This window comes from Lithobates pipiens, unplaced genomic scaffold, assembly GCF_037356315.1.
Source record: "Lithobates pipiens isolate NorthernLeopardFrog02 unplaced genomic scaffold, aLitPip1_a1.2 Scaffold_18, whole genome shotgun sequence".
NCBI lineage: Eukaryota > Metazoa > Chordata > Amphibia > Anura > Ranidae > Lithobates > Lithobates pipiens.
In genome coordinates this window covers 601,006,247-601,033,540 of record NW_027507758.1, presented here as the reverse complement: position 1 = coordinate 601,033,540, position 27,294 = coordinate 601,006,247, and the positions used below count along the sequence as shown (strand labels likewise).

Sequence of the window (27,294 nt, the reverse complement as noted above, 5' to 3'; positions counted from 1 at the left end):
TAGCGAAGAACGACTTGCTATGTATTTCCTCTGTGATACAACAGTTGTACAGCCATAGGCATTAGAGCAGGGATTCTCAACCAGGGTTCCGTGGGACCCTAGGGTTCCTCCAGAGGTTGCTAGGGGTTCCTTCAGCATTGAGCAATTTCTGCCTCTCAGATAAATTCCCACTTATACCATTGACCTTTTTAACTATCTGTAATGCCGCGTACACACGATCAGACTATCCGGCGGACTTAGTCTGGCGGACAAACCGCTGGAAAGTCCGGCGGACTTTCCGAACGAGCGGACCTGCCCACACACAACCGGACTATGGTGAGAGTCCGCCGTACTTTTGAAATGAACGGACTTGCCCACACACGGAGGACAGTCCATTCATTTTGAACGTGGCTCCAGGTAGCCGGGACTAGCGAAGGAAGTCAATGTCGCCGCCGAGATTGACATGTCGCTGGCCCCGTCACCTGGTATGGACTTAATGGGGAAGCCCTACGTCGAAAAAACAGCATGGGGGTCCCCCCCAAAGGTCCATATAAGACCCTTATCTGAGCACACAACCCGGCCAGTCAGGAAAGGGGGTGGGGACAAGTGGGGGCCCCCCCCGAGCCATACCAGGCCGCGTGCCCTCAACATGGGGGGGTGCTTTGCACCTTGTCCCCATGTTGATGAGGAGAAGGGTCTCTTCCCGACAACCCTGGCCGATGGTTGTCGGGGTCTGCGGGTGGGGGGCTTATCGGAATCCAGGAGCCCCCTTTAATAAGGGGGCCCCCAGATACCGGCCCCCCACCCTATGTGAATGAGTATGGGGTACAATGTACCCCTACCCATTCACCTGGTGAAAAAATGTAAATAAAACACAACACAAGGTTTTAAAATAATTTATTGCACAGTTCTGGGGGTCTTCTTCCGTCTTGGAGGGTCTTCTCGCCGGACTCCTCCGCTATCTTCTGATCTTTTGCTAGCTCTTTTACTAGCGGAGGAGCCCGGCTTTCTTTCTTTCTTTTTGTGCTGACCTATGCTATTTGTAGAATGACAGGTGCTCTTTAATCATTTTACAGTTATCAAGAAAGGCGTTTTTAGAGTGCTGACGCCCTCATATGGCACGACTACCGCACATTGATTATGAATGTGGCTTGTGAGGATGAGAATGCCTGACATGGACCAATTAGAGTTGACAGGTCCTCTTTGAAAGGCGTTTGAAGCCCCCTGCGGTCATTGTACACTCTTTATAAAGACATGGATGATGCGGCCTTGACAAATGATTATCTTTCACCAAGTGCAATGTACACGTTTATCGGCTTGTGTGACGTGTCCGGTTGTCACGTACCGCTAATTGTTATCTGTTTATCCGTTGGGGAATGTCAGACTTGTTCCAGATATGTAGGTGTCATCAGTATATAGAGCATACCTTTCTAATTCTCCTGGGTGCTCTGTCACCTGCAGACAAGATTATTCAGACCTGGAGGTATAGAGAGACTTCCCCGTCCTCGTTGACCTCCATTTATCTATCGGTATAAGAGTACTTTAAAAAAAATGTAAACCTGCAAGCCAACCCTCGCCCTACCTATGTATACCTCCCTCTACTCCCACCAATGGGCAACCCATTCCAGGGGCCACTGGCTGTGCAATGTCCCCCCTCTCATCCAGGGGACTCATGATTCTGTACACATACAGCCTTCTCCCCATACTCCCCAACACGTCTTCTTGCAGGTTTTATTTAAAGGTGACCTCCAGTCTTCCTTTCAGTCTTGCACAGTTGTACCAAAGCGGCTTACTCTGATTTTGCTGCACACTGTGAGCTTCTTACAATGTGCATTAGAAGCTGCAGCAAGTCTGATAGAAACCGCCTCATTTCCTGGCTGGTGAAGGTCCAGCATCATCTAGCCCAGGAGTCTCCAAACTAACAAAGGGCCAGTTTACTGTCCTTCTGGCTTTAGGAGGGTTGGGCCGAGGCCAGAATAGAGAATAACCTGACGTCAGTGGGAGTAAACCATGCTCCATCATTGGCATTAGTGGGAGGAATAGTGCCCCATCATTGGCATTGGTATCAGTGGGAGGAATAGTGCCCCATCATTGGTGTCAGTGGGAGGAATAGTGCCCCATCATTGGTGTCAGTGGGAGGAATAGTGCCCCATCATTGGTGTCAGTGGGAGGAATAGTGCCCCATCATTGGTGTCAGTGGGAGGAATAGTGCCCCATCATTGGTGTTGGTGTTAGGAATAGTGCCCCATCATCATTGGTCTCAGTGGGAGGAATAGTGCCCCATCATCATTGGTCTCAGTGGGAATAATAGTGCTCCATCATTGGTGTTAGTGGGAGGAATAGTGCCCCATCATTGATGTTAGTTTGAGGAATTGTGCCCCATCATTGGTGTTAGTGGGAGGAATAGTGTTCCATCATTGGTGTCAGTGTGAGGAATAGTGCCCCATCATTGGTGTTAGTGTTAGGAATAGTGCCCCATTATCATTGGTGTCAGTGGGAGGAATAGTGCCCCATCATTGATGTCAGTGGGAGGAATAGTGCCCCATCATTGGAGTCAGTGGGAGAAGTAGTGGCCAAAGGGCCACAGGTTGGAGACCAGTGATCTAGCCCTTTCCTCCCCAGCCTGACTGTCTTTAGCCTGCCCCTTCCATTCATTAGGTTTCATTTCTTTGGATTGTGGAGGCTCCGCGTCACATTTGGGCAGTCTGCATGCAAATGCACCACTCCTCCAGACTGACATCTACCACCCACCGAGGTATTTTGATATTTGCATAACATCTCCCACTGCTTGTATCAGGCCTGAAGGCCCTTGAAAAGAGTATTAAGGCAGGAAGCAATGTGCAGCACCCTTCTGGCCCCTCCCACAAGTCAGACTCTTCCTGCATTGCATAGAGAAGCACAGAGACCCGGTGATAACTGGGCCTAAAATAGGTAATGCATAGAAAACGGTACATTTTTAGTGGAAAATTTAATTAGTTTGTTTGATTGGGGGGGTCCAGGGAAGGCAGAATAGCTTCCATGGACATGAATTACATCATCAGTGACAGCACAGCCCTGTAAACTGGCCGTTGTGTCTGCTTGGAGTCTACATCTGAGCGGCCAACTATCCGCTTTCTAGTGGAATTGATCCGGGCCTCTCTAAAGTTGCAAGATCACCTTCACACTCTGCTGTCATGTTTAAGGGGGCCTAATGTCTGCCAAAAAAATGCAAAAACTTCTCTGGAAGTGAAAGGATCAAACTTCAGTATAACCGTTTTTTTTGTTGTTTTTTTAGGAACTGTGGTGCGACTGGGGAACTGTGGTGCAACACATTGTACTATTGATATTGTGTTGCAGCTGGCAGGTCCCATCCCCCACAGACACTTATTCTGGGTGGAGGTGACTTAATCCTGGGCCTGGAATCTGGCATGGAGCTCGCATTACATTGTTATTGTGCGGCTCTGGCTGGCAGCGGTGGCACAGGCCACATTCTTACGGGGTGTACAAAGGATTAGCGTGCAAAGGTTTCTAGAGCTGGGTTAATTAGCAAATGGCTGTTTACAGTCTGACCCAAGGCTGCTGGGAAATGCACAATGAGCTCTCTGCCTAACAAACCTCTTGTTTGCTCTTTAATCCGTCCGATACAGAGTATCCGACGCCGTTCCATGTTTCAGCTCTTCACTATGGCTTAAAGGGGAATCCCACTTCATCCCATGTCATTTTTTTTAAAGCTATTTATTTTAAAGCCAAACTCCGGGTTCAGCAAATATCATCTAATCTCATTCGGCATGTGTATGAATCATGGTGCTAACATTGGCATATATGCACTTAATATTACCTAACATTGGCATATACGCACTTAATATTACCTAACATTGGCATATACGCACTTAAAGTGGCTGTAAACCCTTACAAACCACTTTGACCTACAGGTGAGCCTAGATTAAGGCTTACCTGTAGGTCCAAGAAATATCTCTTAAACCTACACGGTTTAGGAGATATTTGCAAAAAGACGGCATGCGCCGTAGACAGCGGCGCACAGGCGCACTGAGCGCGCCGCTGTTAACGGCGATATGCTGCGAGTGGTGGCTCCCGTGCACATGCGCGGGAGTGACGTCATCACGGCTCCGTCAAATGACAGTGCCGGAGCAGCGAGACCCACCAAGAAGGTGGAGGTTCCGTACACAAGGGGACAGCGGTGACTTCGCTGGCTCCTGTGTCAGGTAAATGACACATAATGGACTACTATGCGATGCATACTAGTCCATTATGCTTTACCTTTGCAGGGAATCAAAGAGGAAGTAAACCCATTAGGGTTTACTTCCTCTTTAAAGTGGTTGTAAACTCTATACAACCACTTTTACCTACAGGTAAGCCTATATTAAGGCTTACCTGTAGGTGCTGGAAATATCTCCTAAACCTGCACGGTTTAGGACAGGGGTAGGGAACCTTGGCTCTCCAGTTGTGTTGAAATTACAAGTCCCATGAGACATTGTAAGACCCTAACAATCACAAGCATGACTCCTAGAGGCAGAGGCATGATGGGATTTGTAGTTTCAAAACAGCTGGAGCGCCAAGGTTCCCTACCCCTGGTTTAGGAGATAATTACAATATAAGCGTGCACCGTCATCAGCGCATGCGCTCTTTAGAAAGGGCACGATTGTGCCGTTTCTAAAGGGATCATGCCGTGACTGCCATTACCTAACATTGGTATATAAGCACTTAATATTACCTAACATTAGTATATAAGCACTTAATGTTATCTAACATTGGTATATAAGCACTTAATATTACCTAACATTGGCATATAAGCACCTAATATTACCTATTATTATCATATAAGCACTTTAAAGAGAAGTATAGGAATTGTTTTTTTCCTGATTAATACTTACCTCGGTGGATGCAGCATCAGTCCGATGCTGCACCTGTACCCCGGAACCTCCACACTGAAAACTGAGCAATCAACCATCACTTGGTTTTCACAGCTCCTTGAGCAGAGAGCTACAGACTGTCAGTCAGGGCTCTCTGCTCTTCTCCCTCTTTGCTCATTGGAGCGCTAAGCTGTGGAGGGGCGGCCGTCTCAGGCTTTCAGTGGCTCGTTGAGAGGCTGAGTCAGGTGTCAGTCCAGGTGCCTGACAGATCCAAAGTCCCCATTGTCGAGGTGACGTGGTACCTGGGCTGACATTGATGACGTCAGCAGAGGGTGATCTCTGCTGAAAACGGGTTACAGGAGTGCAAAACGAACTGCACTTATGTGATCCACTCAGCAAGCTTTGGCTATACTTCTCTGTTAATATTACCTAGCATTAGCATATAAGCTCTTAATATTACCTACTAGTAGTGTATAAGCACTTAATATTACCTATTAGTATATAAGCACTTAATAATACCTCACATTAGTATATAAGTACTTAATATTACCTACTATTAGTATGAAATCACTTTATATTACCTACTATTAACATATAAGCACTTAATATTACCTACTATTGGTATATAAGCACTTAATATTACCTAACATTAGTATATATTCACTTAATATTACCTACTATTAGCATATAAGCACTTAATATCACCTACTATTAGCATATAAGCACTTAATATTACCTACTATTAGTATATAGGCACTTAATACCACCTACTATTAGTATATAAGCACTTCATGTTCCCTACCATTAGTATATAAGCAGTTCATATTACCTACTATTAGCATATAAGCAAATAATATTAACTAACATTGCCATAAAAGAACTTAAAGCGATGTTCCGCCAGCCCCTTTAAAAAGTAAAAGTCAGCAGCTACATATACTGTAGCTGCTGACTTTTAATATTAGCACACTTACCTGCCCTGGAGTCCAACAATGTCAGCAACCGCAGCTGATGTTTACTACTCGGGTTCTGCCGTCGCCATTGCAAGTTTGGGAACCCGTCAATGTAGCTTTTTGGCTTCACAGGCGGGTCCCTACTGAGCATGCGCAAAGTGCGCTGCGCTCACTCTCACTGGCCCAGCGGGAGGTAGGAGGGGAGCTGAGCTGCTGATGTAAGTCGCAGCGGCAAGGGATTCAAAAAGTGGGGACAGTGTACCTGTAATAACAGGTACCGCCCCCCCGAAAGGTGCAAAATGTGCCACTGGATGGGGAGGGGAGGAATCAGATAAGCAGAAGTTCCACTTTTGTGTGGAAATCCACTTTAAGCACTTAAGGACCAGAAGGATTTACCCCTTAATGACCAGGCACTGCGTCGCTTTAACTGACAATTGCACGGTCGTGCGACGTTGTGCCCAAACAAAATTGATGTCTTTTTTTTCCCCCACAAATAGAGTTTTCTTTTGGTTGTATTTGATCTTCCTCAGTTTAGGCCAATATGTATTCTGCTACATATTTTAGGTAAAAAGTCACAATAAGCGTGTATTGATTGGTTTGCGCAAAAGTTATTGCGTCTACAAAATAGGAGAAAGATTTATGGCATTTTTATTATAATACATTTTTCTACTAGTAATGGCGTGATCTGCATTTTTTAACGGGACTGCGACATTGCAGCGGATAGATTGGACACTTTTGACACTTTTTTGGGACCATTGACACTTATAAAGCGATCAGAGCTAAAAAATAGCCACTGATAACTGTATAAATATCACTAGCAGGGAAGGGGTTAACATTAGAGGGCAATCAAGGGGTTAAATGTTCCCTAGGTAGGTGTTTCTAACTGTATAGGGGCTGGAGGAGGAGAGAGATTGCTGTTCCTAATCACTAGGTACAGCAGATCTCTCTCTACTCCCCTGTCAGTGACACTGACAGATCCCACGTTCTGCCTGTCTCTAGAGCGATCGTGGGTGGCCCGGGAACCAGCTAGTTGGCTCCCCCGCTAGCGAATGGGGGCGTGTGCCCCCACAGATCGCTGTGTACGTGCCCGACGTACAATGGCGGCGATTCACGCAGGGGAGCCAACCTGCCTCAGGACGACTGCGGCGGCTGGTCCGTAACTAGTTAATATTACCTAATATTGGCATATAAGCACTTAAAATTGGCATTAAGTAAAACCTATAATGATCATTTGTCTTTATCAGTCTGTTTGTGTAGACCTGTGCAATAATCCAGTGTGAGACTTTCCTGTAATGAAGACCAATCACCGCTGCTCCCTCTCCTTGTGCAGGGTGACTGGTCTTGTCTCCACCCCCTCTTGTAGTTTATAAAAAATATCGGTCCTTCCAGTATAGGAGAATGAAGGCGGAATACCATCATTGATTGACTGGCTGCTAATATATTATGTATGTTGGGCAAGCTTCACCTTCCTCCTGGAGGTTATACAGCTCTCTGGGGTGAACCATCCAGACAACACACTACATTTGCTCGGATCCCACCAGCTGCACAAACCAATAATCCCAGCAGCTGCTCTCCTCTGTATGATGACACATGTAGGGAATACACATTGCTGCCAGCACTCCGTAGTCATACCACAGACCGAAGAACATCGTCATCAAGCAGCTGTGAGCTTTCAGAGCTTTCCCAGTCCAGTTCAAGCCATAACAATCAGATTTGTTTTGGAAAGAAGGCTTAGGACGTCCATTCAGATTTTATTGCTGCCTGTGAAAGCACCAGTTATCGTACGACATCACATATTCAGTGAATATTCAGGAATGTTGCCTTTATAATCACTAGAGACCGGTTACATCACTGAGAATGCAGCCTATCCAGTCACTAGAGACCGTTGATATCACTGAGAATGCAGCCTATCCAGTCACTAGAGACTGGTTACATCACTGAGAATGCAGCCTATCCATTCACTACAGACCAGTGACATCACTGAGAATGTAGCCTATCTATTCACTAGAGACTGGTGACATCACTGAGAATGTAGCCTATCCATTCACTACAAACCAGTGACATCACTGAGAATGCTGCCTAACCATTCACTAGAGCCTGGTGACATCACTGAGAATGTAGCCTAGCCATTCACTAGAGACCGGTGACATCACTGAGAATGCTGCCTATGCATTCACTAGAGCCCGGTGACATCACTGAGAATGTAGCCTATCCATTCACTAGAGACCAGTGTCATCACTGAGAATGTAGCCTATCCATTCACTAGAGACCAATCACATTACTGATAATGCACTTCATCTATTCTATAGAGACCAGTCAGTAATAATACAGCCTATCCACACTAGACACCAGTGACATCACTTAGAGCGCTCTCCGTGGATGCCATCCATCTCGGGCTGGATTTCTTTACTGTAGTTTGCTGCTTTAAGTCCTGCACCCTTGTTTGCATTCTTGAGGGAAGCAATTATATAAATATTACTACTTTAAAGCTGTCTCGGCTGGCCCCATTCCAAAGGCTGTTGCATGAAGAGGCTCAGCGAGACACCCTGTCTGCCTCTCTTGCCAGAGCCTTTAACAAAACTTTTAGCTCTGTTTACTGCACAATGACTGAAAGAAAAACCTCGCCTGACGCTGTCACCAGGGCCCCTGCAAAGTGCACGCAAAAGCACTTGACTTCTGTTTGGACAAGCCATTGTAGGCTTGGGTCCACTTAGTAGTTGTTACCTTGTCCACCACGCTCCCTTTGATGCAATGTCCTTAATCGCCTTCTTCAAAGCAAAAAATTGCACAGGTTATTGCTCCTTACAGAGAACCTGTCAAAAATGGATAAGATGACAGTGTCTCTTTAAAGCCTACCTCTGACCCACCTTATCTTATAGTTTTACCGGGCCACCACTGTCTCCTATTTTATAGTTGCTGCAAGATATGCTGCATTTCTTGGTATTGGGGAGCATGTCACCTCTTTAGTCCTGTGTAAGCTCTGACATGAGACACTAGGGCAGGGGTAGGGAACCTCGGCTCTCCAGCTGTTTTGAAACTACAAATCCCATCATGTCTCTGCCTCTAGCAGTCATGCTAGGGTCTTGCAATGTCTCATGGGAGTTGTAGTTTCAAAAGAGCTGGAGAGCCAAGGTTCCCTACCCCTGCACAAGGGTATTTAGCAGCAGCGGGAGATCGCTGTAGGAAGTTGAGCATTAGGTAGTCAGGGTGGGATGTTTGAAAAGATCTTTAGGCCTATAACTAATCACCTTCCATGTTTTACTTCGGCACAATTTTGCATACATCGGTATTTGCTTTATGTGAAATAGTAGGACCATAAATTATCAAACTGATATCGCCGCCACTCCAAATTATAAAGGTCATGTACTTGCTAGCGAAGAGAACTGTTCATGCCACTGTATATGTAGTCCTTCTATACAGAAGTTCAAAGAACATTCCTTTCTGTTCCAGCATGGCTGTCCTCCTGTGTGCAAAACCAGCTCTATAAAGACATGGGTTGACCGCTTTGGTGTGGAGGAGGGGGTCTCCAAACTTTGTGAACAATAGACCAGTTTACAGTCCTTCAGACTTTACAGGGGCCAAACTGTAGCCAACGGGAGTAGGAAAGGCTCCAGCATCATTGGGAGTAAACAATGCCTCAGGCTTGGTGCTCGGTGTGAGTAGACAAATGACATGGCACCTGTGGTCAGTAGGAGGAGGAATACTGTAGTGCCCCATTATTGAAGTCAGTGAAAGGAATAGTGCCTCATCATTGGTAAAAGTGGGAGAAATAGTGCCCCATCATTGGCAAAAGTGGGAGGAATAGTACCCCATCATTGGGGTCAGTGGGAGGAATACTGGCCCATCATTAGGGCCAGTGGGAGGAATACTGCCTCATCTTTGGGGTCAGTGAAAGGAAGAGTGCCTCATCGCTGGTGTCGGTGGAAGAATTGGTGCCCCATCCCTGGTATCAGTAGAAGGCACAGTGCCTCATAATTGATGTTAGTGGAAGGAATAGTGCCCCGTCATTGGTGTCAATGGAAGGAGTAGTGCCTCATCGCTGGTGTCAGAGGAAGGAATAGTGCCTCACAGTTGTTAGTGGAAGAAATAGTGCCCCATCGTTGGGGTCAGTAGAGGGGATAGTGTCCACGATTAAGTTTAGTGGAAGGAAAAGTGCCCCATCATGGTGTCAGTGGGACAAATGATGCTTCATCACTGGTATCAGTGGAAGGAATAGTGCTCCATTGTTAATGTCAGTTGAAGGAATAGTGCTCCATCATTGGGGTCTGTGGAAGGAATAGTGTCTCATCATTGGTGTCAGTGGGACAAATTATGCCTCATTGTTGGTGTCAGAGGAATAGTGCCCCATCGTTGGTGTCAATGGGAGAAATAGTGCCCCATCGTTGGTGTCAATGGGAGGAATAGTGCTTCATGTCAGTGGGAGGAAAAATGCCATGAGGGCTGGATAAAGGAAAGCCAAGGGCCGCAATTTGAAGACCACTAATGTGGAGGAACTTGAGGGGCCTGTACAGAGCCCTAAACTCAAGCCTACTGAAAACCTTTACGATTAATTGAAATTCTGATTCTGAAATCGGTCTCCTTGTCCAACAATTAGTATCTGACCTCAGAAATGCTGTTTTGGCAGAATGGGCACGCACTCTTCCAAAGTCTTGTGGAAAGGCTTTCCAGAAGAAGTTGTTATAGCTACAAAATGGGAGTCAATCTCCATATTAATGACCATGGCGTTGGAATGGGATGTCCATCAAGCCCATATAGGTGTGATCTTCAGGTGTCCAAAGACTTTGGCCATATAGTGTAGATGCATGGAGATCCTGTCTGCTGTGTTCAAATCATTCAATTCAATCCAAAGAAGAGACGCTACTATACAGAATTTGTGGTTGGTGAGACTCCTTTAATAAAAACAGAAAAGTTAGACCCTAGTAACTGGTTATAGAGAGGGGCTAATGGAGTATCGTTTGTAATCTTGTGGCATCTGTGCTAAGGAAGGTTTGCTTTTAAAAATGTAAAATGTGTGACAGGTTTGCCCTTCCCTGCTCATTTTGCCACACAAGTATTTGTTTTCTTACATGACAGGAGTCTCAATGGTTTTGCTTTGTCATTGTAGGTGACGCAGACAAGCCGTCCCGACCTCATCCTCTTCCTGATGAAATACCTAATGGCCCTCGTGGTGGGAATACCATCTGTCTTCTGGGTGGGCAGCAAGAAGACCTGTTTTGAGTGGGCCAGCTTTTTCCATGGCAGGAAGAAGAAAGAGTGAGTGTCTGCACCAAGTAAAGAGTACCTGTGTTCAATCCAGTTCTTCACCACACAGGAAAGTGTGGAAGAGCCAGTGGATAATTAAGATTTTGTAGTCATTTGACACGAGGGCTTTTTAAAAATTTTCTATTCACGTTATAAATTTCACAAATTTCACAGGCAACTAAAACCTCACTATACAAACTAAAAGGAAAAATTGCCTGGAGAGCACACAACTGTGTGTAGAAGGAAAGAGAGGAGAACGTTGTGTGTGTGTGAAGTAGAGGGAAGTAGAATGTTGTTATATATAGTATGGAGGAGAGTAGAATTTTGTGTGTAGAGTGGAGGATAGGCGAAGGTTGTGTGTAGAGAAGGAGAAGATTGTGTGGAGAATGAGGGAGAGGAAATGGTTGTGTGTGGAGTGGTGGAGAAGAGGACGTTTAGTGTAGAGTGGAGGAAAGGAAGAGGTCCAGTGTAGAATGGATGAGTTTGAAAATGAAGGAAAGAAGGTTGTGTGTAGAATGGAGAAGCAAGTTGAGTATAGCGTAAAGGAGAGGAGAAGATTGCATTTAGAGTGGAGAAGTAGAGAAGGTTGTGTGGAGAATGAGGGAGAGGAGATGGTTGTGTGTGGAGTGGAGGAGAGGGGAGGAGAAAAATCAGTGTAGGGTGGAGGAGAAAAGAAGGTTGTGTGTGGGAAGGAGCAGAGGAGAAGGTTGTGTGTATAATAAAGGAGAGAAGGTTATATGTAGAATGGAAGAGGAAAAAGCTGAGCATAGAGTGGAGAAGAGAAGAGGAAAAGGTTGTGTGTAAAGTCAAGGAGAGGAGAAGGTTCAATGTAGAGTGGAGGAGAGGAGAAATCTGTGTGTAGAATGGAGGAGAAGAGAAGGCTGTGTGTAGAGCGGAGGAGAAGAGAAGGCTGTGTGTAGAGCGGAGGAGAAGAGAAGGCTGTGTGTAGAGCGGAGGAGAAGAGAAGGCTGTGTGTAGAGCGGAGGAGAAGAGAAGGCTGTGTGTAGAGCGGAGGAGAAGAGAAGGCTGTGTGTAGAGCGGAGGAGAAGAGAAGGCTGTGTGTAGAGCGGAGGAGAAGAGAAGGCTGTGTGTAGAGCGGAGGAGAAGAGAAGGCTGTGTGTAGATTAGATGAGCAGAGTAGGTTGTGTGTAGAGGAGAGGAGAAGGTTCTGTGTACAGTCAAGGAGAGGAGAAGGTTTGCGTGTAGAGTGGAGGAGAGGAGAAGGTTTGCGTGTAGAGTGGAGGAGAGGAGAAGGTTCAGTGTAGCATGGAGGAGAGGAGAAGGTTCAGTGTAGCGTGGAGGAGAGGAGAAGGTTTGCGTGTAGAGCTGAGGAGAGGAGAAGGTTTGCGTGTAGAGCTGAGGAGAGGAGAAGGTTGTGTGTAGAATGGAGGAGAGGTGAAGGTTGTGTGTAGAATGGAGGAGAGGAGAGGAGACTAGAAGGGTTGTGTGTAGAATGGAGGAGAGGAGAAGGGTTGTGTGTAGAATGGAGGAGAGGAGAAGGGTTGTGTGTGGAGTGGAGGAGAGGGGAAGGTTGTGTGTGGAGTGGAGGAGAGGAGAAGGTTATGTGTAGAGTGGAGGAGGGGAGAAGGTTATGTGTAGAGTGGAGGAGAGGGGAAGGTTCAGTGTAGAGTGGAGGAGAGGGGAAGGTTGTGTGTGGAGTGGAGGAGAGGGGAAGGTTGTGTGTGGAGTGGAGGAGAGGGGAAGGTTGTGTGTGGAGTGGAGGAGAGGGGAAGGTTGTGTGTGGAGGGGAGGAGAGGAGAAGGTTATGTGTAGAGTGGAGGAGGGGAGAAGGTTCAGTGTAGAGTGGAGGAGAGGGGAAGGTTCAGTGTAGAGTGGAGGAGAGGGGAAGGTTCAGTGTAGAGTGGAGGAGAGGGGAAGGTTGTGTGTGGAGTGGAGGAGAGGGGAAGGTTGTGTGTGGAGTGGAGGAGAGGGGAAGGTTGTGTGTGGAGTGGAGGAGAGGAGAAGGTTGTGTGTAGAGTGGAGGAGAGGGGAAGGTTGTGTGTGGAGTGGAGGAGAGGGGAAGGTTGTGTGTGGAGTGGAGGAGAGGGGAAGGTTGTGTGTGGAGTGGAGGTAGATGGGAAGGTTGTGTGTGGAGTGGAGGAGAGGGGAAGGTTGTGTGTGGAGTGGAGGAGAGGAGAAGGTTGTGTGTAGAGTGGAGGAGAGGGGAAGGTTCAGTGTAGAGTGGAGGAGAGGGGAAGGTTCAGTGTAGAGTGGAGGAGAGGGGAAGGTTCAGTGTAGAGTGGAGGAGAGGGGAAGGTTCAGTGTAGAGTGGAGGAGAGGGGAAGGTTCAGTGTAGAGTGGAGGAGAGGGGAAGGTTCAGTGTAGAGTGGAGGAGAGGGGAAGGTTCAGTGTAGAGTGGAGGAGAGGGGAAGGTTCAGTGTAGAGTGGAGGAGAGGGGAAGGTTCAGTGTAGAGTGGAGGAGAGGGGAAGGTTGTGTGTAGAGTGGGGGAGAGGGGAAGGTTGTGTGTAGAGGGGAAGGTTGTGTGTAGAATGGAGGAGAGGGGAACTTTCAGTGTAGAGTGGAGGAGAGGGGAAGGTTCAGTGTAGAGTGGAGAAGAGGGGAAGGTTCAGTGTAGAGTGGAGGAGAGGGGAAGGTTCAGTGTAGAGTGGAGGAGAGGGGAAGGTTCAGTGTAGAGTGGAGGAGAGGGGAAGGTTCAGTGTAGAGTGGAGGAGAGGGGAAGGTTCAGTGTAGAGTGGAGGAGAGGGGAAGGTTCAGTGTAGAGTGGAGAAGAGGGGAAGGTTCAGTGTAGAGTGGAGGAGAGGGGAAGGTTCAGTGTAGAGTGGAGGAGAGGGGAAGGTTCAGTGTAGAGTGGAGGAGAGGGGAAGGTTCAGTGTAGAGTGGAGGAGAGGGGAAGGTTCAGTGTAGAGTGGAGGAGAGGGGAAGGTTCAGTGTAGAGTGGAGGAGAGGGGAAGGTTCAGTGTAGAGTGGAGGAGAGGGGAAGGCTGTGTGTAGAATGGAGGAGAGGGGAAGGTTGTGTGTGGAGTGGAGGAGAGGGGAAGGTTGTGTGTAGAATGTAGGAGAGGGGAAGGTTGTGTGTAGAGGGGAAGGTTGTGTGTAGAATGGAGGAGAGGGGAAGGTTCAGTGTAGAGTGGAGGAGAGGGGAAGGTTCAGTGTAGAGTGGAGGAGAGGGGAAGGTTCAGTGTAGAGTGGAGGAGAGGGGAAGGTTGTGTGTAGAGTGGAGGAGAGGGGAAGGCTGTGTGTAGAATGGAGGAGAGGGGAAGGCTGTGTGTAGAGTGGAGGAGAGGGGAAGGCTGTGTGTAGAGTGGAGGAGAGGGGAAGGTTGTGTGTAGAATGTAGGAGAGGGGAAGGTTGTGTGTAGAGGGGAAGGTTGTGTGTAGAATGGAGGAGAGGGGAAGGTTCAGTGTAGAGTGGAGGAGAGGGGAAGGTTCAGTGTAGAGTGGAGGAGAGGGGAAGGTTCAGTGTAGAGTGGAGGAGAGGGGAAGGTTGTGTGTAGAGTGGAGGAGAGGGGAAGGTTCAGTGTAGAGTGGAGGAGAGGGGAAGGTTCAGTGTAGAGTGGAGGAGAGGGGAAGGTTCAGTGTAGAGTGGAGGAGAGGGGAAGGTTCAGTGTAGAGTGGAGGAGAGGGGAAGGTTGTGTGTAGAGTGGAGGAGAGGGGAAGGCTGTGTGTAGAGTGGAGGAGAGGGGAAGGCTGTGTGTAGAGTGGAGGAGAGGGGAAGGTTGTGTGTAGAATGTAGGAGAGGGGAAGGTTGTGTGTAGAGGGGAAGGTTGTGTGTAGAATGGAGGAGAGGGGAAGGTTCAGTGTAGAGTGGAGGAGAGGGGAAGGTTCAGTGTAGAGTGGAGGAGAGGGGAAGGTTCAGTGTAGAGTGGAGGAGAGGGGAAGGTTGTGTGTAGAGTGGAGGAGAGGGGAAGGCTGTGTGTAGAATGGAGGAGAGGGGAAGGCTGTGTGTAGAGTGGAGGAGAGGGGAAGGCTGTGTGTAGAGTGGAGGAGAGGGGAAGGTTGTGTGTAGAATGTAGGAGAGGGGAAGGTTATGTGTAGAGTGGAGACTAGGAAATGTGTCCTTCACGTAGACGGGTCATTTACAAAGAAATATGGATCTGTAGATCTGGGATTCTTCTTTTGGTAGACCATCTTTTTTGTTTTTTATTCCATTGTGAAAAAAAACTGAGAAAATCAATATAGTTACTGATATGATGTTCATAAAAAGATTGTCCAAGCAATCGGGCACAAACCTTCTGAACAATGTCCTATGTCTGATTTAGAAATCCACTACTGAAAATATAAAGCTATTGTGTGTGACATAACATGATAGTCCTGTTCCGTGATGGGGGAAATACATACATTAGTTCAATGTATGAGGGTTCGGCAGAGCGGTGGAATGACGAAATTGTATAATTTTGTTTCTTTTCTCAGCAGAGGAGTCAATGAAAGCCGTCAGGTCCTCCAAGAGCCAGACTTTGCTCAGTCTCTTCTCCGGGACCCCAATACCCCCATCGTCCGCAAATCACGAGGGACGTCCACTCAGGGAACATCAACTCACGCCTCATCCACTCAGCTGGCTATGGTGGACGAGCAAAGAAGCAAAGCGGGCAGTGTTCACAGCAAGATGAGCAGCTATCATGGCAGCCTTCATCGCTCCAGGGATGGAAGGTGAGGGGCGCTTGTTGCCTACGCTAGCTGACGTCTCGTTGCATAAACTACTTTTAAAGAGCAACACATAATAGTGCCACTGAAGTTCCCCAAACACATAATAGCCACATAATGTTAGGACTATTGAAATGAAGAGGTTTCATATCCAAACCATTTCTTCAGTTCAAAGAAGTGTCAGGAAGTTTTATATGTGCCCTCTTCCCACCATACACGTGTTTGGTGTGTGCTGCATATACTGCATTTTTACGCAGTGCAACTTGCTGCACCGCAGAGAATGAATGGACTGCCTAACGCATTGGGTCTTCAAACTATGGCCCTCCAGTTGTTCAGGAACTACAATTCCCATCATGCCTAGTCATGTCTGTGAATGTCAGAGTTTCACGATGCCTCATGGGATGTATAGTTTTGCAACAGCCAGAGGGCAATAGTTTGAGGATCCCTGGCCTAACATGTTTAAAATGGCACATGACAGGTTTTTATTGCTCTCTCTGCCTTGTTGCCCCAGTGACCTGACCCCCGGTCCTTAATTTCTTGTCCTGGTGTGATAACCTACACAATAAAAACAGACTGCAATAAAAAAAAAAAAAAAAAAACTCACTTCTGATCTTTAGGATACGCTTCCTTGCAGGGTCTCCCTGGAAGTCGAGTGTAGCCACACTGACCCATTTGGGGACGTTCAAGGAAGTGGCAATGACGTTTATACAGTTTAAAGATCATGACAACAATTAAAGTGTGTGTTTAGTTAAAAAAAAAAAAAAAAAGTGTGTGTTAGGGGGTCAAATGAAGAAAAGCGTCATTGCAAGTGCACCTAGTAAAGATGGAGCTAGAGACAGTAAGCAAGGGTTTAATCTTCCCAGTGGAGATGCAGACAGCCATCAATGAAAACCTGACAGAGGGTCCAACCTTACCACACATCATCCAAAAATGAACATTTTTTGACTATACATACACTTTAACCACTTCAGCTCCAGAAGATTTTGCTCCTCTTCATGACCGGGCCATTTTTTGCTATTTAGCACTGCCCTACGTTTAGTGGTAATTGTGCAGTCATGCAACAATGTTCCCAAACAAAATTGATATTTTTTTCACACAATTAGAGCTTTCTTTTGGTGGTATTTTATCACCATTGGGGTTTTAATTGTTAGTGATATAAATAAAAAAAGACCACAAATTTAGGGGAAAAAAACAATATTTTGTACTTTACAAAACATATCCAATAAAAAGATTTTTTTAAAAAAATGTAATTTCTTCATAAATTTTGGTCAAAATGTATTCTTCTACATGTCTTTGATTAAAAAAAAAAATAAATTCCAATAAGTATATATATAAATTAGGGTTGTCCCGATACTAGTATCGGTATCGGGACTGATACCGAGCATTTGCGTGAGTACTTGTACTCGCGCAAATGCTCCCTATGCCAGATCCGATGCCTGGAAGAGATGAATAAAGCGAACCGGCACAACCAGAAGTCAGTGGCTAGGAACAACGGACGCTCTGTGTCGACGTCAGTGGTTGGACATCCCGAAGCCCATATTGGTGCACCCTGCAATTGGCTGCAGCCAGCCAGTAGCGGATATCTTATTACACCCAGCCCATATAGTTTGGGCTGGGTGTAACAAGATGGCCGCTTCTGCTTTTAATGCGGCCGAGTGCAAGGAGTACCAAGATGGGTGTCGCAGGCAGCCTTTCTTCATGGCATGACAGTGCCTGGCCTGCCCATCAGTATCCATAAATGCCACCTATCAGTGCCCAATGCACATAAGTGCAGCCTATCAGTGCCAGCCACCTGTCAGTGCGCTCTATCAGTGCTAGCCACCTGTCAGTGTCACCTATCAGTGCCATCTGTCAGTGCCCGTCATCTACCAGTGCTTCATATCAGTTCCACCTGATCCTATCAGTGCTGCATATCGGTGCAAAACTAATCTGTATTGTGCTTTGAAAACTGTCACATAATATTCAAAAAAAGTATTGGTAATCGGTATCGGCGAGTACTTGAAAAAAAGTATCGGTATTTGTACTCGGTCTTAAAGTGGTATCGGAACAACCCTAATATATATATATATATATATGAATTTTTTGTTTTATACTAGTAATGGCAGTGCTAATAATATACACTGTCACTGTTTTAATGACACTGGCTGGGAAGGGCGTTAACATCTAGGGCATGGATATGCAATTAGCGGACCTACAGCTGTTGCAGAATTACATTTCCCATGAGGCATAGCAGGACTCTCGGAGTCACAAGCATGACAGGCAGAGGCATGATGGGACTTGTAGTTTAGCAACAGCTGGAGGTGCTTTAATTGCATATCCCTGATCTAGGGCAATCAAGGGGTTAAATGCATGCCTACCTATGTGTAAAGTGTACTGCTCTTACTAATATATCTCTAAGTATCTCATCCTGAGAAACCGACAGATCGTTCCCTCTGTTTAGAGCTCTGTGTTGATTGTCAACACAGAGCTCTGGGCTGTGAATGCACACTGCCGATCAGCAGGTCCCGGACGTGAATCATTTGCTGGGACTTGTTGACAGACTGCTGCTGTGTACAACTGCAGCAGGTTCGGGCGGGGGGTGCACATGTGTGCCCCTTTAACCAGGAAGGACGCAGCAACTTATGGGTACATCGTTTTGCCATTGTGGGCTGCCCGTCTGCAGCACATTGCGGACGGGCAGTCCGCAAGTGGGTAAGCAATGACCCTTGACTTAATTTTCTATGTTTCAGTTACCATTTATATAAATAACTTCTGACTATTTGAGAACTTGTAATCTAACAAGATTTTCTGTGCTTAGGTACACCCCATGCAGTTACAGAGGAATTGAAGAACGGGTCACACACGGCAGCATGTCCCGTCTCACCGACCACTCTCTGCACAGCAGCACACATAGACTTAATGAGCAATCCCGGCAAGGCAGTATCAGAGACTTAAATAACCCTTTGTCCCACATCTCCCATGGTACCAGCATGAACCGAGTCATTGAAGAGGATGGAGCAAGTGCCTGAAGGTTCCCTTGATAACAGACGCAAATGTCTTCTTGAAAGCACTATGTAGTTAAAAGGAATGAACTCTGTCCCCTTACTTACAAAGGGGACCTATTCGTGGATTTACAGTCCTCAGTTTTTTAACGCCCAGAGCTGAGAACATTGTGAAGCCAGAGCTGGTCCTGACATAGAAAGTATGACCTATATTTCAGGATCTCCTCTAAAAGTCAGTCCATCTTGGTAAATCTAACTCCAGAATCAGGCTCTCAGACCTCACCCAGCCCTCGAATATCCCAAGGAGGTTAATTAACCCATTGCAGTAAATCATTGTCAAGTGGGTAACTCTTTTTTGAAGACCCGGTGTCAAATTTTGCTGTGGACACAAGCATTCAAGTACTTTGTATGCTAGAAATGATGGTCGTCCAGTGCTTTCCACCCTCCAGCAGCAAACTATTGAATAGGAGGTCTTCCATCACTAAGATCAAGTGCAAAAAATATTTAAGTCCATAAAGCTGGATGCTGACTTATCTTATGACCTCTGGCGACACCCCCCAACCCCCATGGCAATTTAGAGGCTTCTTCTTGGGTTTTTATCGAAGTGTAAAGGCCTGGTTTACTTACAGTATGCTCATAATTATTTATTCCCAAATACTTCATTACATAAATATTGGTCAAACCAAACCGTAGTCTACACACATTAGGGTGAAATCTAGTCTGATGGACTTTGGGTTCAACATTACTGATGATGTTCTAGTAACTTCTGGAATTTAGATCTTTAAGTAGACAACAACCCAAATTGAGACCTGAAAACACTCTATACGTTGTCTGGACAATGTCCTATTCATTTGGACATCAGGTTGTTTTCGGTTATATTGTCTGAACATATGGATATGCAGTTGGCCTCACAAGATGAAACCATCATTGCACCTCTACTGTTGATGTTCACCTTGGAGTTCATTCGAGCACTGGCGGTTTATAGGCCCATCTTGGCTAATCTGGACTTTAATTATTTATTGACTGCCTACATTTTTATGTTTCTCTTTTCTTGACCTTTGCCTTTTGCCATTGGTTTTGCCCTTTATGTGGATTTTCAAAGTCACTGAATTACGTGACCTTAATGGTCATTTCGCCCAGTTATCAGATATTTGTTTTAGATGGAAAGCAGCAGCTAGAATAACAACTTGATTTTGAAGAACTTGGCTCCAGGGTTCCCAGCTCTAGTTCCCTGATTTAAACTGGCCATACACTTGTGGATTTGTGAAAGAACATTTGTATTCCAAACTCTCATCAGTACATTTGACGACTTAAAAAAACATTACTTTTGTTTCGAAAGTACTTTGAAAAATGTTTAGTTTGAGTTTTGGAATGAATGGGCTTACTCGAGAAAAAACCACATTCACTGTTAGAAATTTGTTAGTTTGAGAAAAAATTGCCATCCTGCTTCTTCAAAATTTCACTGCAGTCCCACGGATCCCATTAACGACTGGAAAATCAAACAAGCGTTCTTGAAGGGCTTGTTTACACTTGCTTCAACTTTAACACACATTAAAGCGCCTACTGGTTTAACATGCTTTTTTGATGTACTTTTGATGCTTTATGCCGCGTACACACGACCAGACTTAGGTCCAACAGACTTTCGACGGAGTTCTGACGGAGTTCTGACGGAGTTCTGACAGAGTTCTGACGGACTTTCCGAATGAACGGACTTGGCCACACACAATCACACCAAAGTCCGACGGATTCGAATGTGATGACGTACGACCAGACTAGAATAAGGAAGTTCATAGCCAGTAGCCAATAGCTGCCCTCGCATCGGTTTTTGTCCGTCGGACTAGCACACACACGAGCGGATTTCTCGGTAGGAATTGGGTCCCGTGGAGTTCTGGTGGAAAAATTTGAAACATGTTCCATTTCTAAAGTCTGTCAGACTTTTGCAAATCAAAAGTCCGCTGCAGCCCACACACAATCGAATAGTCTGCCGGAATCATTCCGTCAAACTTTTGATGTTGAAAAGTCTGGTCGTGTGTACGCGGCATTAGTGATACTTTTTTGAAGCTTTAATGAAGATTGGCAGATGTTCTGTGCGTGTGTCGATTTTCTATTTGTTTTACAGGGGCCCAGTTGAACCCCTGCTCATTAGAACTCCCACTCAGCAGATCCCCAGCTGATTGCTACCCCTCATTTAGCAAATTCCCAGTTTGGTATTCGTACCCTTGTTCAGCAGATCCCCTGCTCAGTAGTAACCTCAGCTCTGCTGTTGCCCCAATTACTAGTGGCCCCCAGCTCTGCTGATCCCCCACTCATTATTAGCCTTCAGCCCCGGTCCCTACTCACATCCTGCTATATTTCTCCCATGCTGTGCACCATTTGTGTCATCTGTTAGTCTCCCTGCTTCGCTTTGCTGATTCTCTGCAGCTCGGTCCCCTCTCTCCGGTCCCAGCTCACCTTCTACTATAGCATTCCCACATTGCACACCATGTATGCTGGTTGCTTTGCTCTAGCCCTGACATCTTTCCAGTCCACTTGTTGGTCTCCCAATGTATCCTGGGATATCTCATACCTTCAATATCTTCAAAACACAGCACAGCTAATGCTGAACAAAAAAATTCTCAAAAGCTTCAGGTGCTGTTAGCGAGGGTTGTCATAGACTTCTATTGAGGCTTTGGAGATGCTTTGAAGCACCAACAAAGCAGCATGAGGTATAATATTTGAAGCAAAGCAAACACAACATGAGAACAGGTAACCATTTTATTTAGTGACAGGAGTTTTGATTGCCATTCAGAGCACTTTAAAAAAGCATGTCCAATCCCACATTTTGAAGCAAGTATAAATTAGCCCTAAACAAAAATGGTCAAACAAAATTCTACAAGTGTATGGCCAGCTTTAGTCTCAATGAAAGCATCCCACTCACTGCTGACTTCTTTAGGAAAGATGTAGCAGGAGGTGTGAGATATTTGCCTTGCTTTATAAAGGCTGCAGCAGGAATGTGTTCTGGGAACTTCAAGAGATCTCACTACTGACACTAAAACTTCATCTGTACCTTTCCAAATAATGTTAAGCTACACAATGCTTTTTTGTGCTGCAAGCATCTTGGAGGAAAGCCCCCTCAACGCTGCTGCTATTTCCAAGGCCATTGTCAGCCTGCAGCAGGAAGTGCCGTTACTGGCAGGCTCCCTGGGTAAGAATTTTTGCAACTCAAAAAAAAAACGATTTGCTTGAAGTCTCACAGTAATTTCCAAATCATTGTGGAAGCCCCCAGAGGACCAAGTCCATGAAGTACTTGGCTCCGGTTTGGCCTGTGGCAAAATATTTTCTCTTTGTGCTGGTGGAGCTCCACCCCAGGCTGAAGCCCAATTTATGGGCATTCCTATGGGGGGGGGGGGGTAAAGCATAACACTGTATCCACTACCTTCTATTCTTGATGTACAGTAATAGTCTGCTCAATGTGGCAGTGACCAAATGAGGTAGGCAGGATCAGCTGAGACGGAGTAGTATAGTGCTTTGTAGAGCTATGCTCATTCAACACTGCCCCTATGAACACATACATCCTGTGGTGAATGACAGTGCTCATATTCTGCACCAGAGGCGAGTACGGTCACTGTGATGTCATTAGAAATTCACCAACTGTTGAACAGCTTGGTCGAACAGCGTTGGAGGTAGGAATGGCATGCTGTCAACCATGCTAGCTCAGGAACCAAAGCATGGGGCAAAACAGGACCAAGTGCTCCATACACTAAGTCCCCTGTGGTATTCCATGCCAATTTGTAAATTTTGGTGATACTACTGTATACAGTGAGGCAAGATGCCATGGATTTTGAGCTTGCATACAATCTAAGCATTCTGTGGGTTAAAATGATTTCCAAAATATAAGTCCTTTAAATATCAATGGTAGATTTCATGCTTCTGGAGGTTAATTCACCTGCAGCTGTCAAAGTGCCAAACCTTTCTACAGGTCTCTATATCCAAATCAAACAAGAACTGGACAGCTGTCATACCGGGAAGCCAGGTAGTCCTTTGCAGGCGTTCCTTACAGCACTGGCCACCGATGGACATTCTCAGACGTTCGAAAGTCTGAGCACCGTTCGTGTAACATAGTCCAAGATGGATGTTTGTACAAAACAAGATGTAGATAGTTTGGGAAAAAAACAATGTGATCTGTTGCAACTTAAAAAGGGAATTGCTGTATTTAAGTCATTTTGTTTTACTACTGATAACTGTCCGTACACTGCAGTATTTAGCTTTCCCTGCCATAGGAACATGTGCTGGGCCTCATGTTTTAGGTTTGGAACTGTTTTTGGAGCTTAAAGAGACCCTGTCACCAACTTAAAAAAAAAATGCAGGCACAAGCACAGAAAAATCAAGTATTTTATATGCTTACTTGCAACATTTTTTTTTCCTTTTCCATAAATGATTTTGTATTTATTGTGCCTTTGAACTAGCTACAAAATGTGACTTCTCTAAAAGAGTCAGGTCCTTAGCACAGCCCCCCCCCCCCTATATGTCATAATTCTGTCCTCTTTTGGGAGTGTCTAATTGCTGTATGTGCTGGCCCAGCTCCTCCACTGTCTGTGCTGGGCCCTTACCCCCCTCCATAAGCTTTTATGCAGCTGCTGGGGGAGGATCGAAGGGGAATACTATACAGTGTCACTTGAATGACATCTCTAAATCTGCTGGAATTGCTGACATCACATCCAAGATGGTGGCACACAGTAACAGTCTCAGGGCTTTTGGATGTCTACACAATGGAGGCTTTTGCAGGGAATAATATGCATAAAATCAGTTACATTTACATATATTCTTATGGAATGAATGATCTGGTGACAAGTTCTCTTTAATGCAAACTGATTCTCCATTTGTTAACTATAGACGAGAAAGACAGTTCTTTCAGCCACTTTGTACTATAAGGTCTATTAATCTCTACATGAATACATCTCAGAGGTCTGCCTATTATTGTCAGTAGTGGTAAATTTACAATAGCAGGGAATATGTAGTGAGTATGTGAAACAAATAAAACAAAGTTAGGACTTTAAGAGCACCTTTATTCCACAGATGGTAATGAAGGCCACATTGTATTTCGAGAAAAATTCTTCAAAGAAACAGAGCTACTCAGCCATGAAAACTAGGACCTCCAATACATCCACTTTAAAACTTGAAGGTGTACGAGATTTTGGTCTGGGTATTTTTTTAAATAATATCTTTTGTTTCTCAAACCCTTAACATAAGGTGCATTTCTGAGCTTCTACACGCGTTTCAGCACTTTTTTGACATTCTATACAAACTCACTAGTTAAGACGTTCTCTGCTAGGAGAATGCCTTAACTTCTGACAAAGTCCTCCTCTGTTAGGAGAGGGGAGCATGTCCCTCCTCTGACTAAGGCCTTTCTTAACCGTTTTAACCCAGAGGAACCCTTGAAATAACATTCTGGTCCCAGGGAACTCCTGATATAATAACTATATCTACAGCTCGCCATACATTATGGTCAGTGGGAAGAATGTTCCTTACATTGGTGATCGGTGAGAAGAATATCCCTTACATTGGTGATCAGTGGGAAGAATGTTCCTTACATTGGTGATCAGTGGGAAGAATGTTCCTTACATTGGTGATCAGTGGGAAGAATGTTCCTTACATTGGTGACCAGTGGGAAGAATGTTCCTTACATTGGTGATCAGTGGGAAGAATGCTCCTTACATTGGTGATCAGTGGGAAGAATGTCCCTTACATTGGTGATCAGTGGGAAGAATGCTCCTTACATTGGTGATCAGTGAGAAGAATGCTCCTTACATTGGTGATCAGTGGAAAGAATATCCCTTACATTGGTGATCAGTGGGAAGAATGTTACTTACATTGGTGATCAGTAGGAAGAGTGCCCCTTACAATGGTGGTCAGAGGCTAGAATGCTCCTTTCATTGGTGGTCAGTGGGAAGAATACCCCTTACATTGGTGATCAGTAGAAAGAATGCCCTTTACATTAGTGATCAGTGAGAAAACTGCCCCTTATATTGATGGTCAGTTGCAAGACTGCATCTTACATTGGTGGTTAGTAGAAAGAATCCCCTCCTTGCTGATAGCTAAAAGGATCACCCGTGTCAGTTATTATCTAGGAAACAGATAGCCTGAGGAAGGAGCAAGCATGCTTCGAAAGCAAGGCCACCTCCTCTCACCCTGCACCCGGAAGTGACATAATCTCTGATCGCCCCCGTGTTCCCTGCTGTTATCATAGGCTGCGAATGCTGGAATCCACCAGCACGAGCTGTCAGCTGCACTTCAGAGATACGGATGCCTAGGAGAAAAACCACCTCTGGATTTTTGCTGCAGGATTAAAATCATGCATGTGTTTATGCTCCCTTTGTGAGTAGTTTTACTTTTGACTTACTAATACAATATAGTTTACCAATACTGCACTTAGAGGCGCTGTGTTTCTTTTACTTTGTTATCTGAGAAACAGAAGCAACCTCTGGAGGAATCCTAGGTTTCCACAGAACCCTGGTAGTGAAAGGCTGTCCTATTATGCATATTCAGTCTAGAATTGATCTGGAATTATGTTCAAGTAGCAGTGTTATGTGATGGAACAAGTATTATGCAGCAGGAGCTTGGTTCAGTTCAGAAAACTGTAGCGTAGAGCATTGATCTCCAAACTGCAGCCTGGGGGTCGGATGCGGTCCTTTACTTGCTTTTATCTGGCCCTTGGAGCACTATTTTGTTCATTGACCGCAAAGAAAGGCACAGTTCCTCCCAATTGCACCAACAATAGGGCCAAATGACACCAATGGTGGGGCCCAATTCCTCCCAATGACGCTAATAATGGGGCTCAATTCCTCCCAATGATGCCAATGGTGGGGCACACTTCCTCCCAATGATGTCCAATGAAGGACACAATTCATCCCAATGACACCAACAATGCGGCACAATTCATCCCAAAATCACCAATGATGGGAGATTGTTTACGCCCATTGATGCTGGGACCTTTTCTACTTCCAATGGACATAGTCTGGCTTCCATAATGTCTGAAGGACAGTAAACTGGCCCTATGTTTAGAAAGTTTGGAGACACCTGGTGTAGAGCATGTTCTGGCCATAAACTGGAAAATTTTATTTCTTTCAACTAAACTTTTTTTGGGTACTGGTGACCAGACAAAAATACCACCCTTTCCTTTACACGCCCTTCCGCTCTGTTCAGGAGCTGGAAGCAAAGAAAATAACTCTCAGTTCCAGGTATGGAGAAGCATGCAAATCATAACCCTTCTTTTCATGTGATGTCGCTGGTGCTTTGTGATTGGCCCAGAGTTCCTCTGGGGAGGGAAGAATTAAAGTGTCCCATTGCTTTGCCCAGTATAGACAAAGCAAAGGTTCACTCTAAACTGGTTGGCATCTACAATCCAACACAATTATTTTTACAACATTTAGGCAGCGCTAGCTAAACGGCAGCCTCTACACCAGTCATTCTCAACCAGGGTTCCATGAACTCTAAGGTTCCTCTAGAGGTTGCTGAGTATTCCTTGTTCTGTTGCCTATTGATTTCCTATTTGATAGTGCCTGCATAGTTTTGGAGCCAATGCCACTTGGAAGAGTAAGTGACATTACACCTAGATAATTTTTAGTTGTCTGCAATGGTGGCATATGAGGGGCATTATTCTCACCATCTACCAATGTAGGGTGCGTTTTTCTCAACAATTATGGGTTTATTTTAGCAGGGGTTCCCCTAGACTTAAAATAATATATATTTTTGGGGTTAAAAGGTAACATAAGGCTGCTCTACGCTCATGGATAAAAGGTGTTCTTTATATTTTAACTTTCAAGTTAGAATTTTAATAGTACAGGGCAAGCCATGGTACTCCTGTTTTGCAGAGGATCATGGGACAATAAATTAATGTGGTTTGCCTTTGTCATAATCCGCTTGTTTATTTTATACATCCCGTAGGATACAATTTTTGTTGTCATTTGCACTCTTTTCTGTAGAGTCACACTGTACCTACCTGTTTACAATAGACCAACCTCTCTTTTTTTTTTGTAACATACATGCTTTGTGTTAGCACTTTAACAATGAGTGTATAAAGTCGATTTTTATTGTTTCTAGGTGTACATTTCAGTTTAGAGAGGTTGAATTTTTGTAATAAAATATTTGTGAAATAAGAGTCGGAGTTTGAGTTTGTTGGCTTGGGAGGCTCAAAACAATGTTACATCGATCTGTGAGATAACCAAACAATGAAGCACTGACACTGGGGGACCCAAGACAATGGGATCCCATAACAGTGGTACACTGACAGTGGAGGACCCAACATAATGGTATACTGGCCTGTGGGATTCCAGAATATGGACACAGTGACACTGGGAAACCCAAGATAAAGGTACCATGAACACCAACACGCTGGCACATACAGTGGGGAGAACAAGTATTTGATACACTGCCGATTTCGCAGGTTTTCCTACTTACAAAGCATGTAGAGGTCTGTAATTTTTATCATGGGTACTTTTCAACTGTTAGAGACGGAATCTAAAATCCAGAAAATCACATTTTCTGTTTTTTAAGTAATTCATGACATTAGTATTTGATACATCAGAAAAGCAGAACTTAATATTTAGTACAGAAACCTTTTTTTTGTAATCACAGATATACATTTCCTGTAGTTCTTGACCAGGTTTGCACACACTGCAGCAGGGATTTTGGGCCACTCCTCCATACAGACCT

General features: G+C 45.2%; 1 protein-coding gene across 3 annotated transcripts in view; it reads left to right on the top strand.

The window, feature by feature from the left end:
* FZD3 (frizzled class receptor 3) overlaps nucleotides 1-26,740 on the top strand; it is a 123,198-nt gene extending 96,458 nt beyond the window's left edge. For 2 of the 3 annotated variants that reach the window (XM_077489238.1, XM_077489239.1), the window contains exons 5-7: nucleotides 10,884-11,032; nucleotides 15,392-15,628; nucleotides 18,420-26,740. In XM_077489238.1, coding sequence (XP_077345364.1) covers nucleotides 10,884-11,032; nucleotides 15,392-15,628; nucleotides 18,420-18,630 — 597 coding nt within the window. In that variant the 3' untranslated portion in view covers nucleotides 18,631-26,740. The remainder of the gene's footprint in view (nucleotides 1-10,883; nucleotides 11,033-15,391; nucleotides 15,629-18,419) is intronic. The other variant, XM_077489240.1, reaches the window with a different exon arrangement.
* The last annotated feature ends 554 nt before the right edge of the window (nucleotides 26,741-27,294 follow it).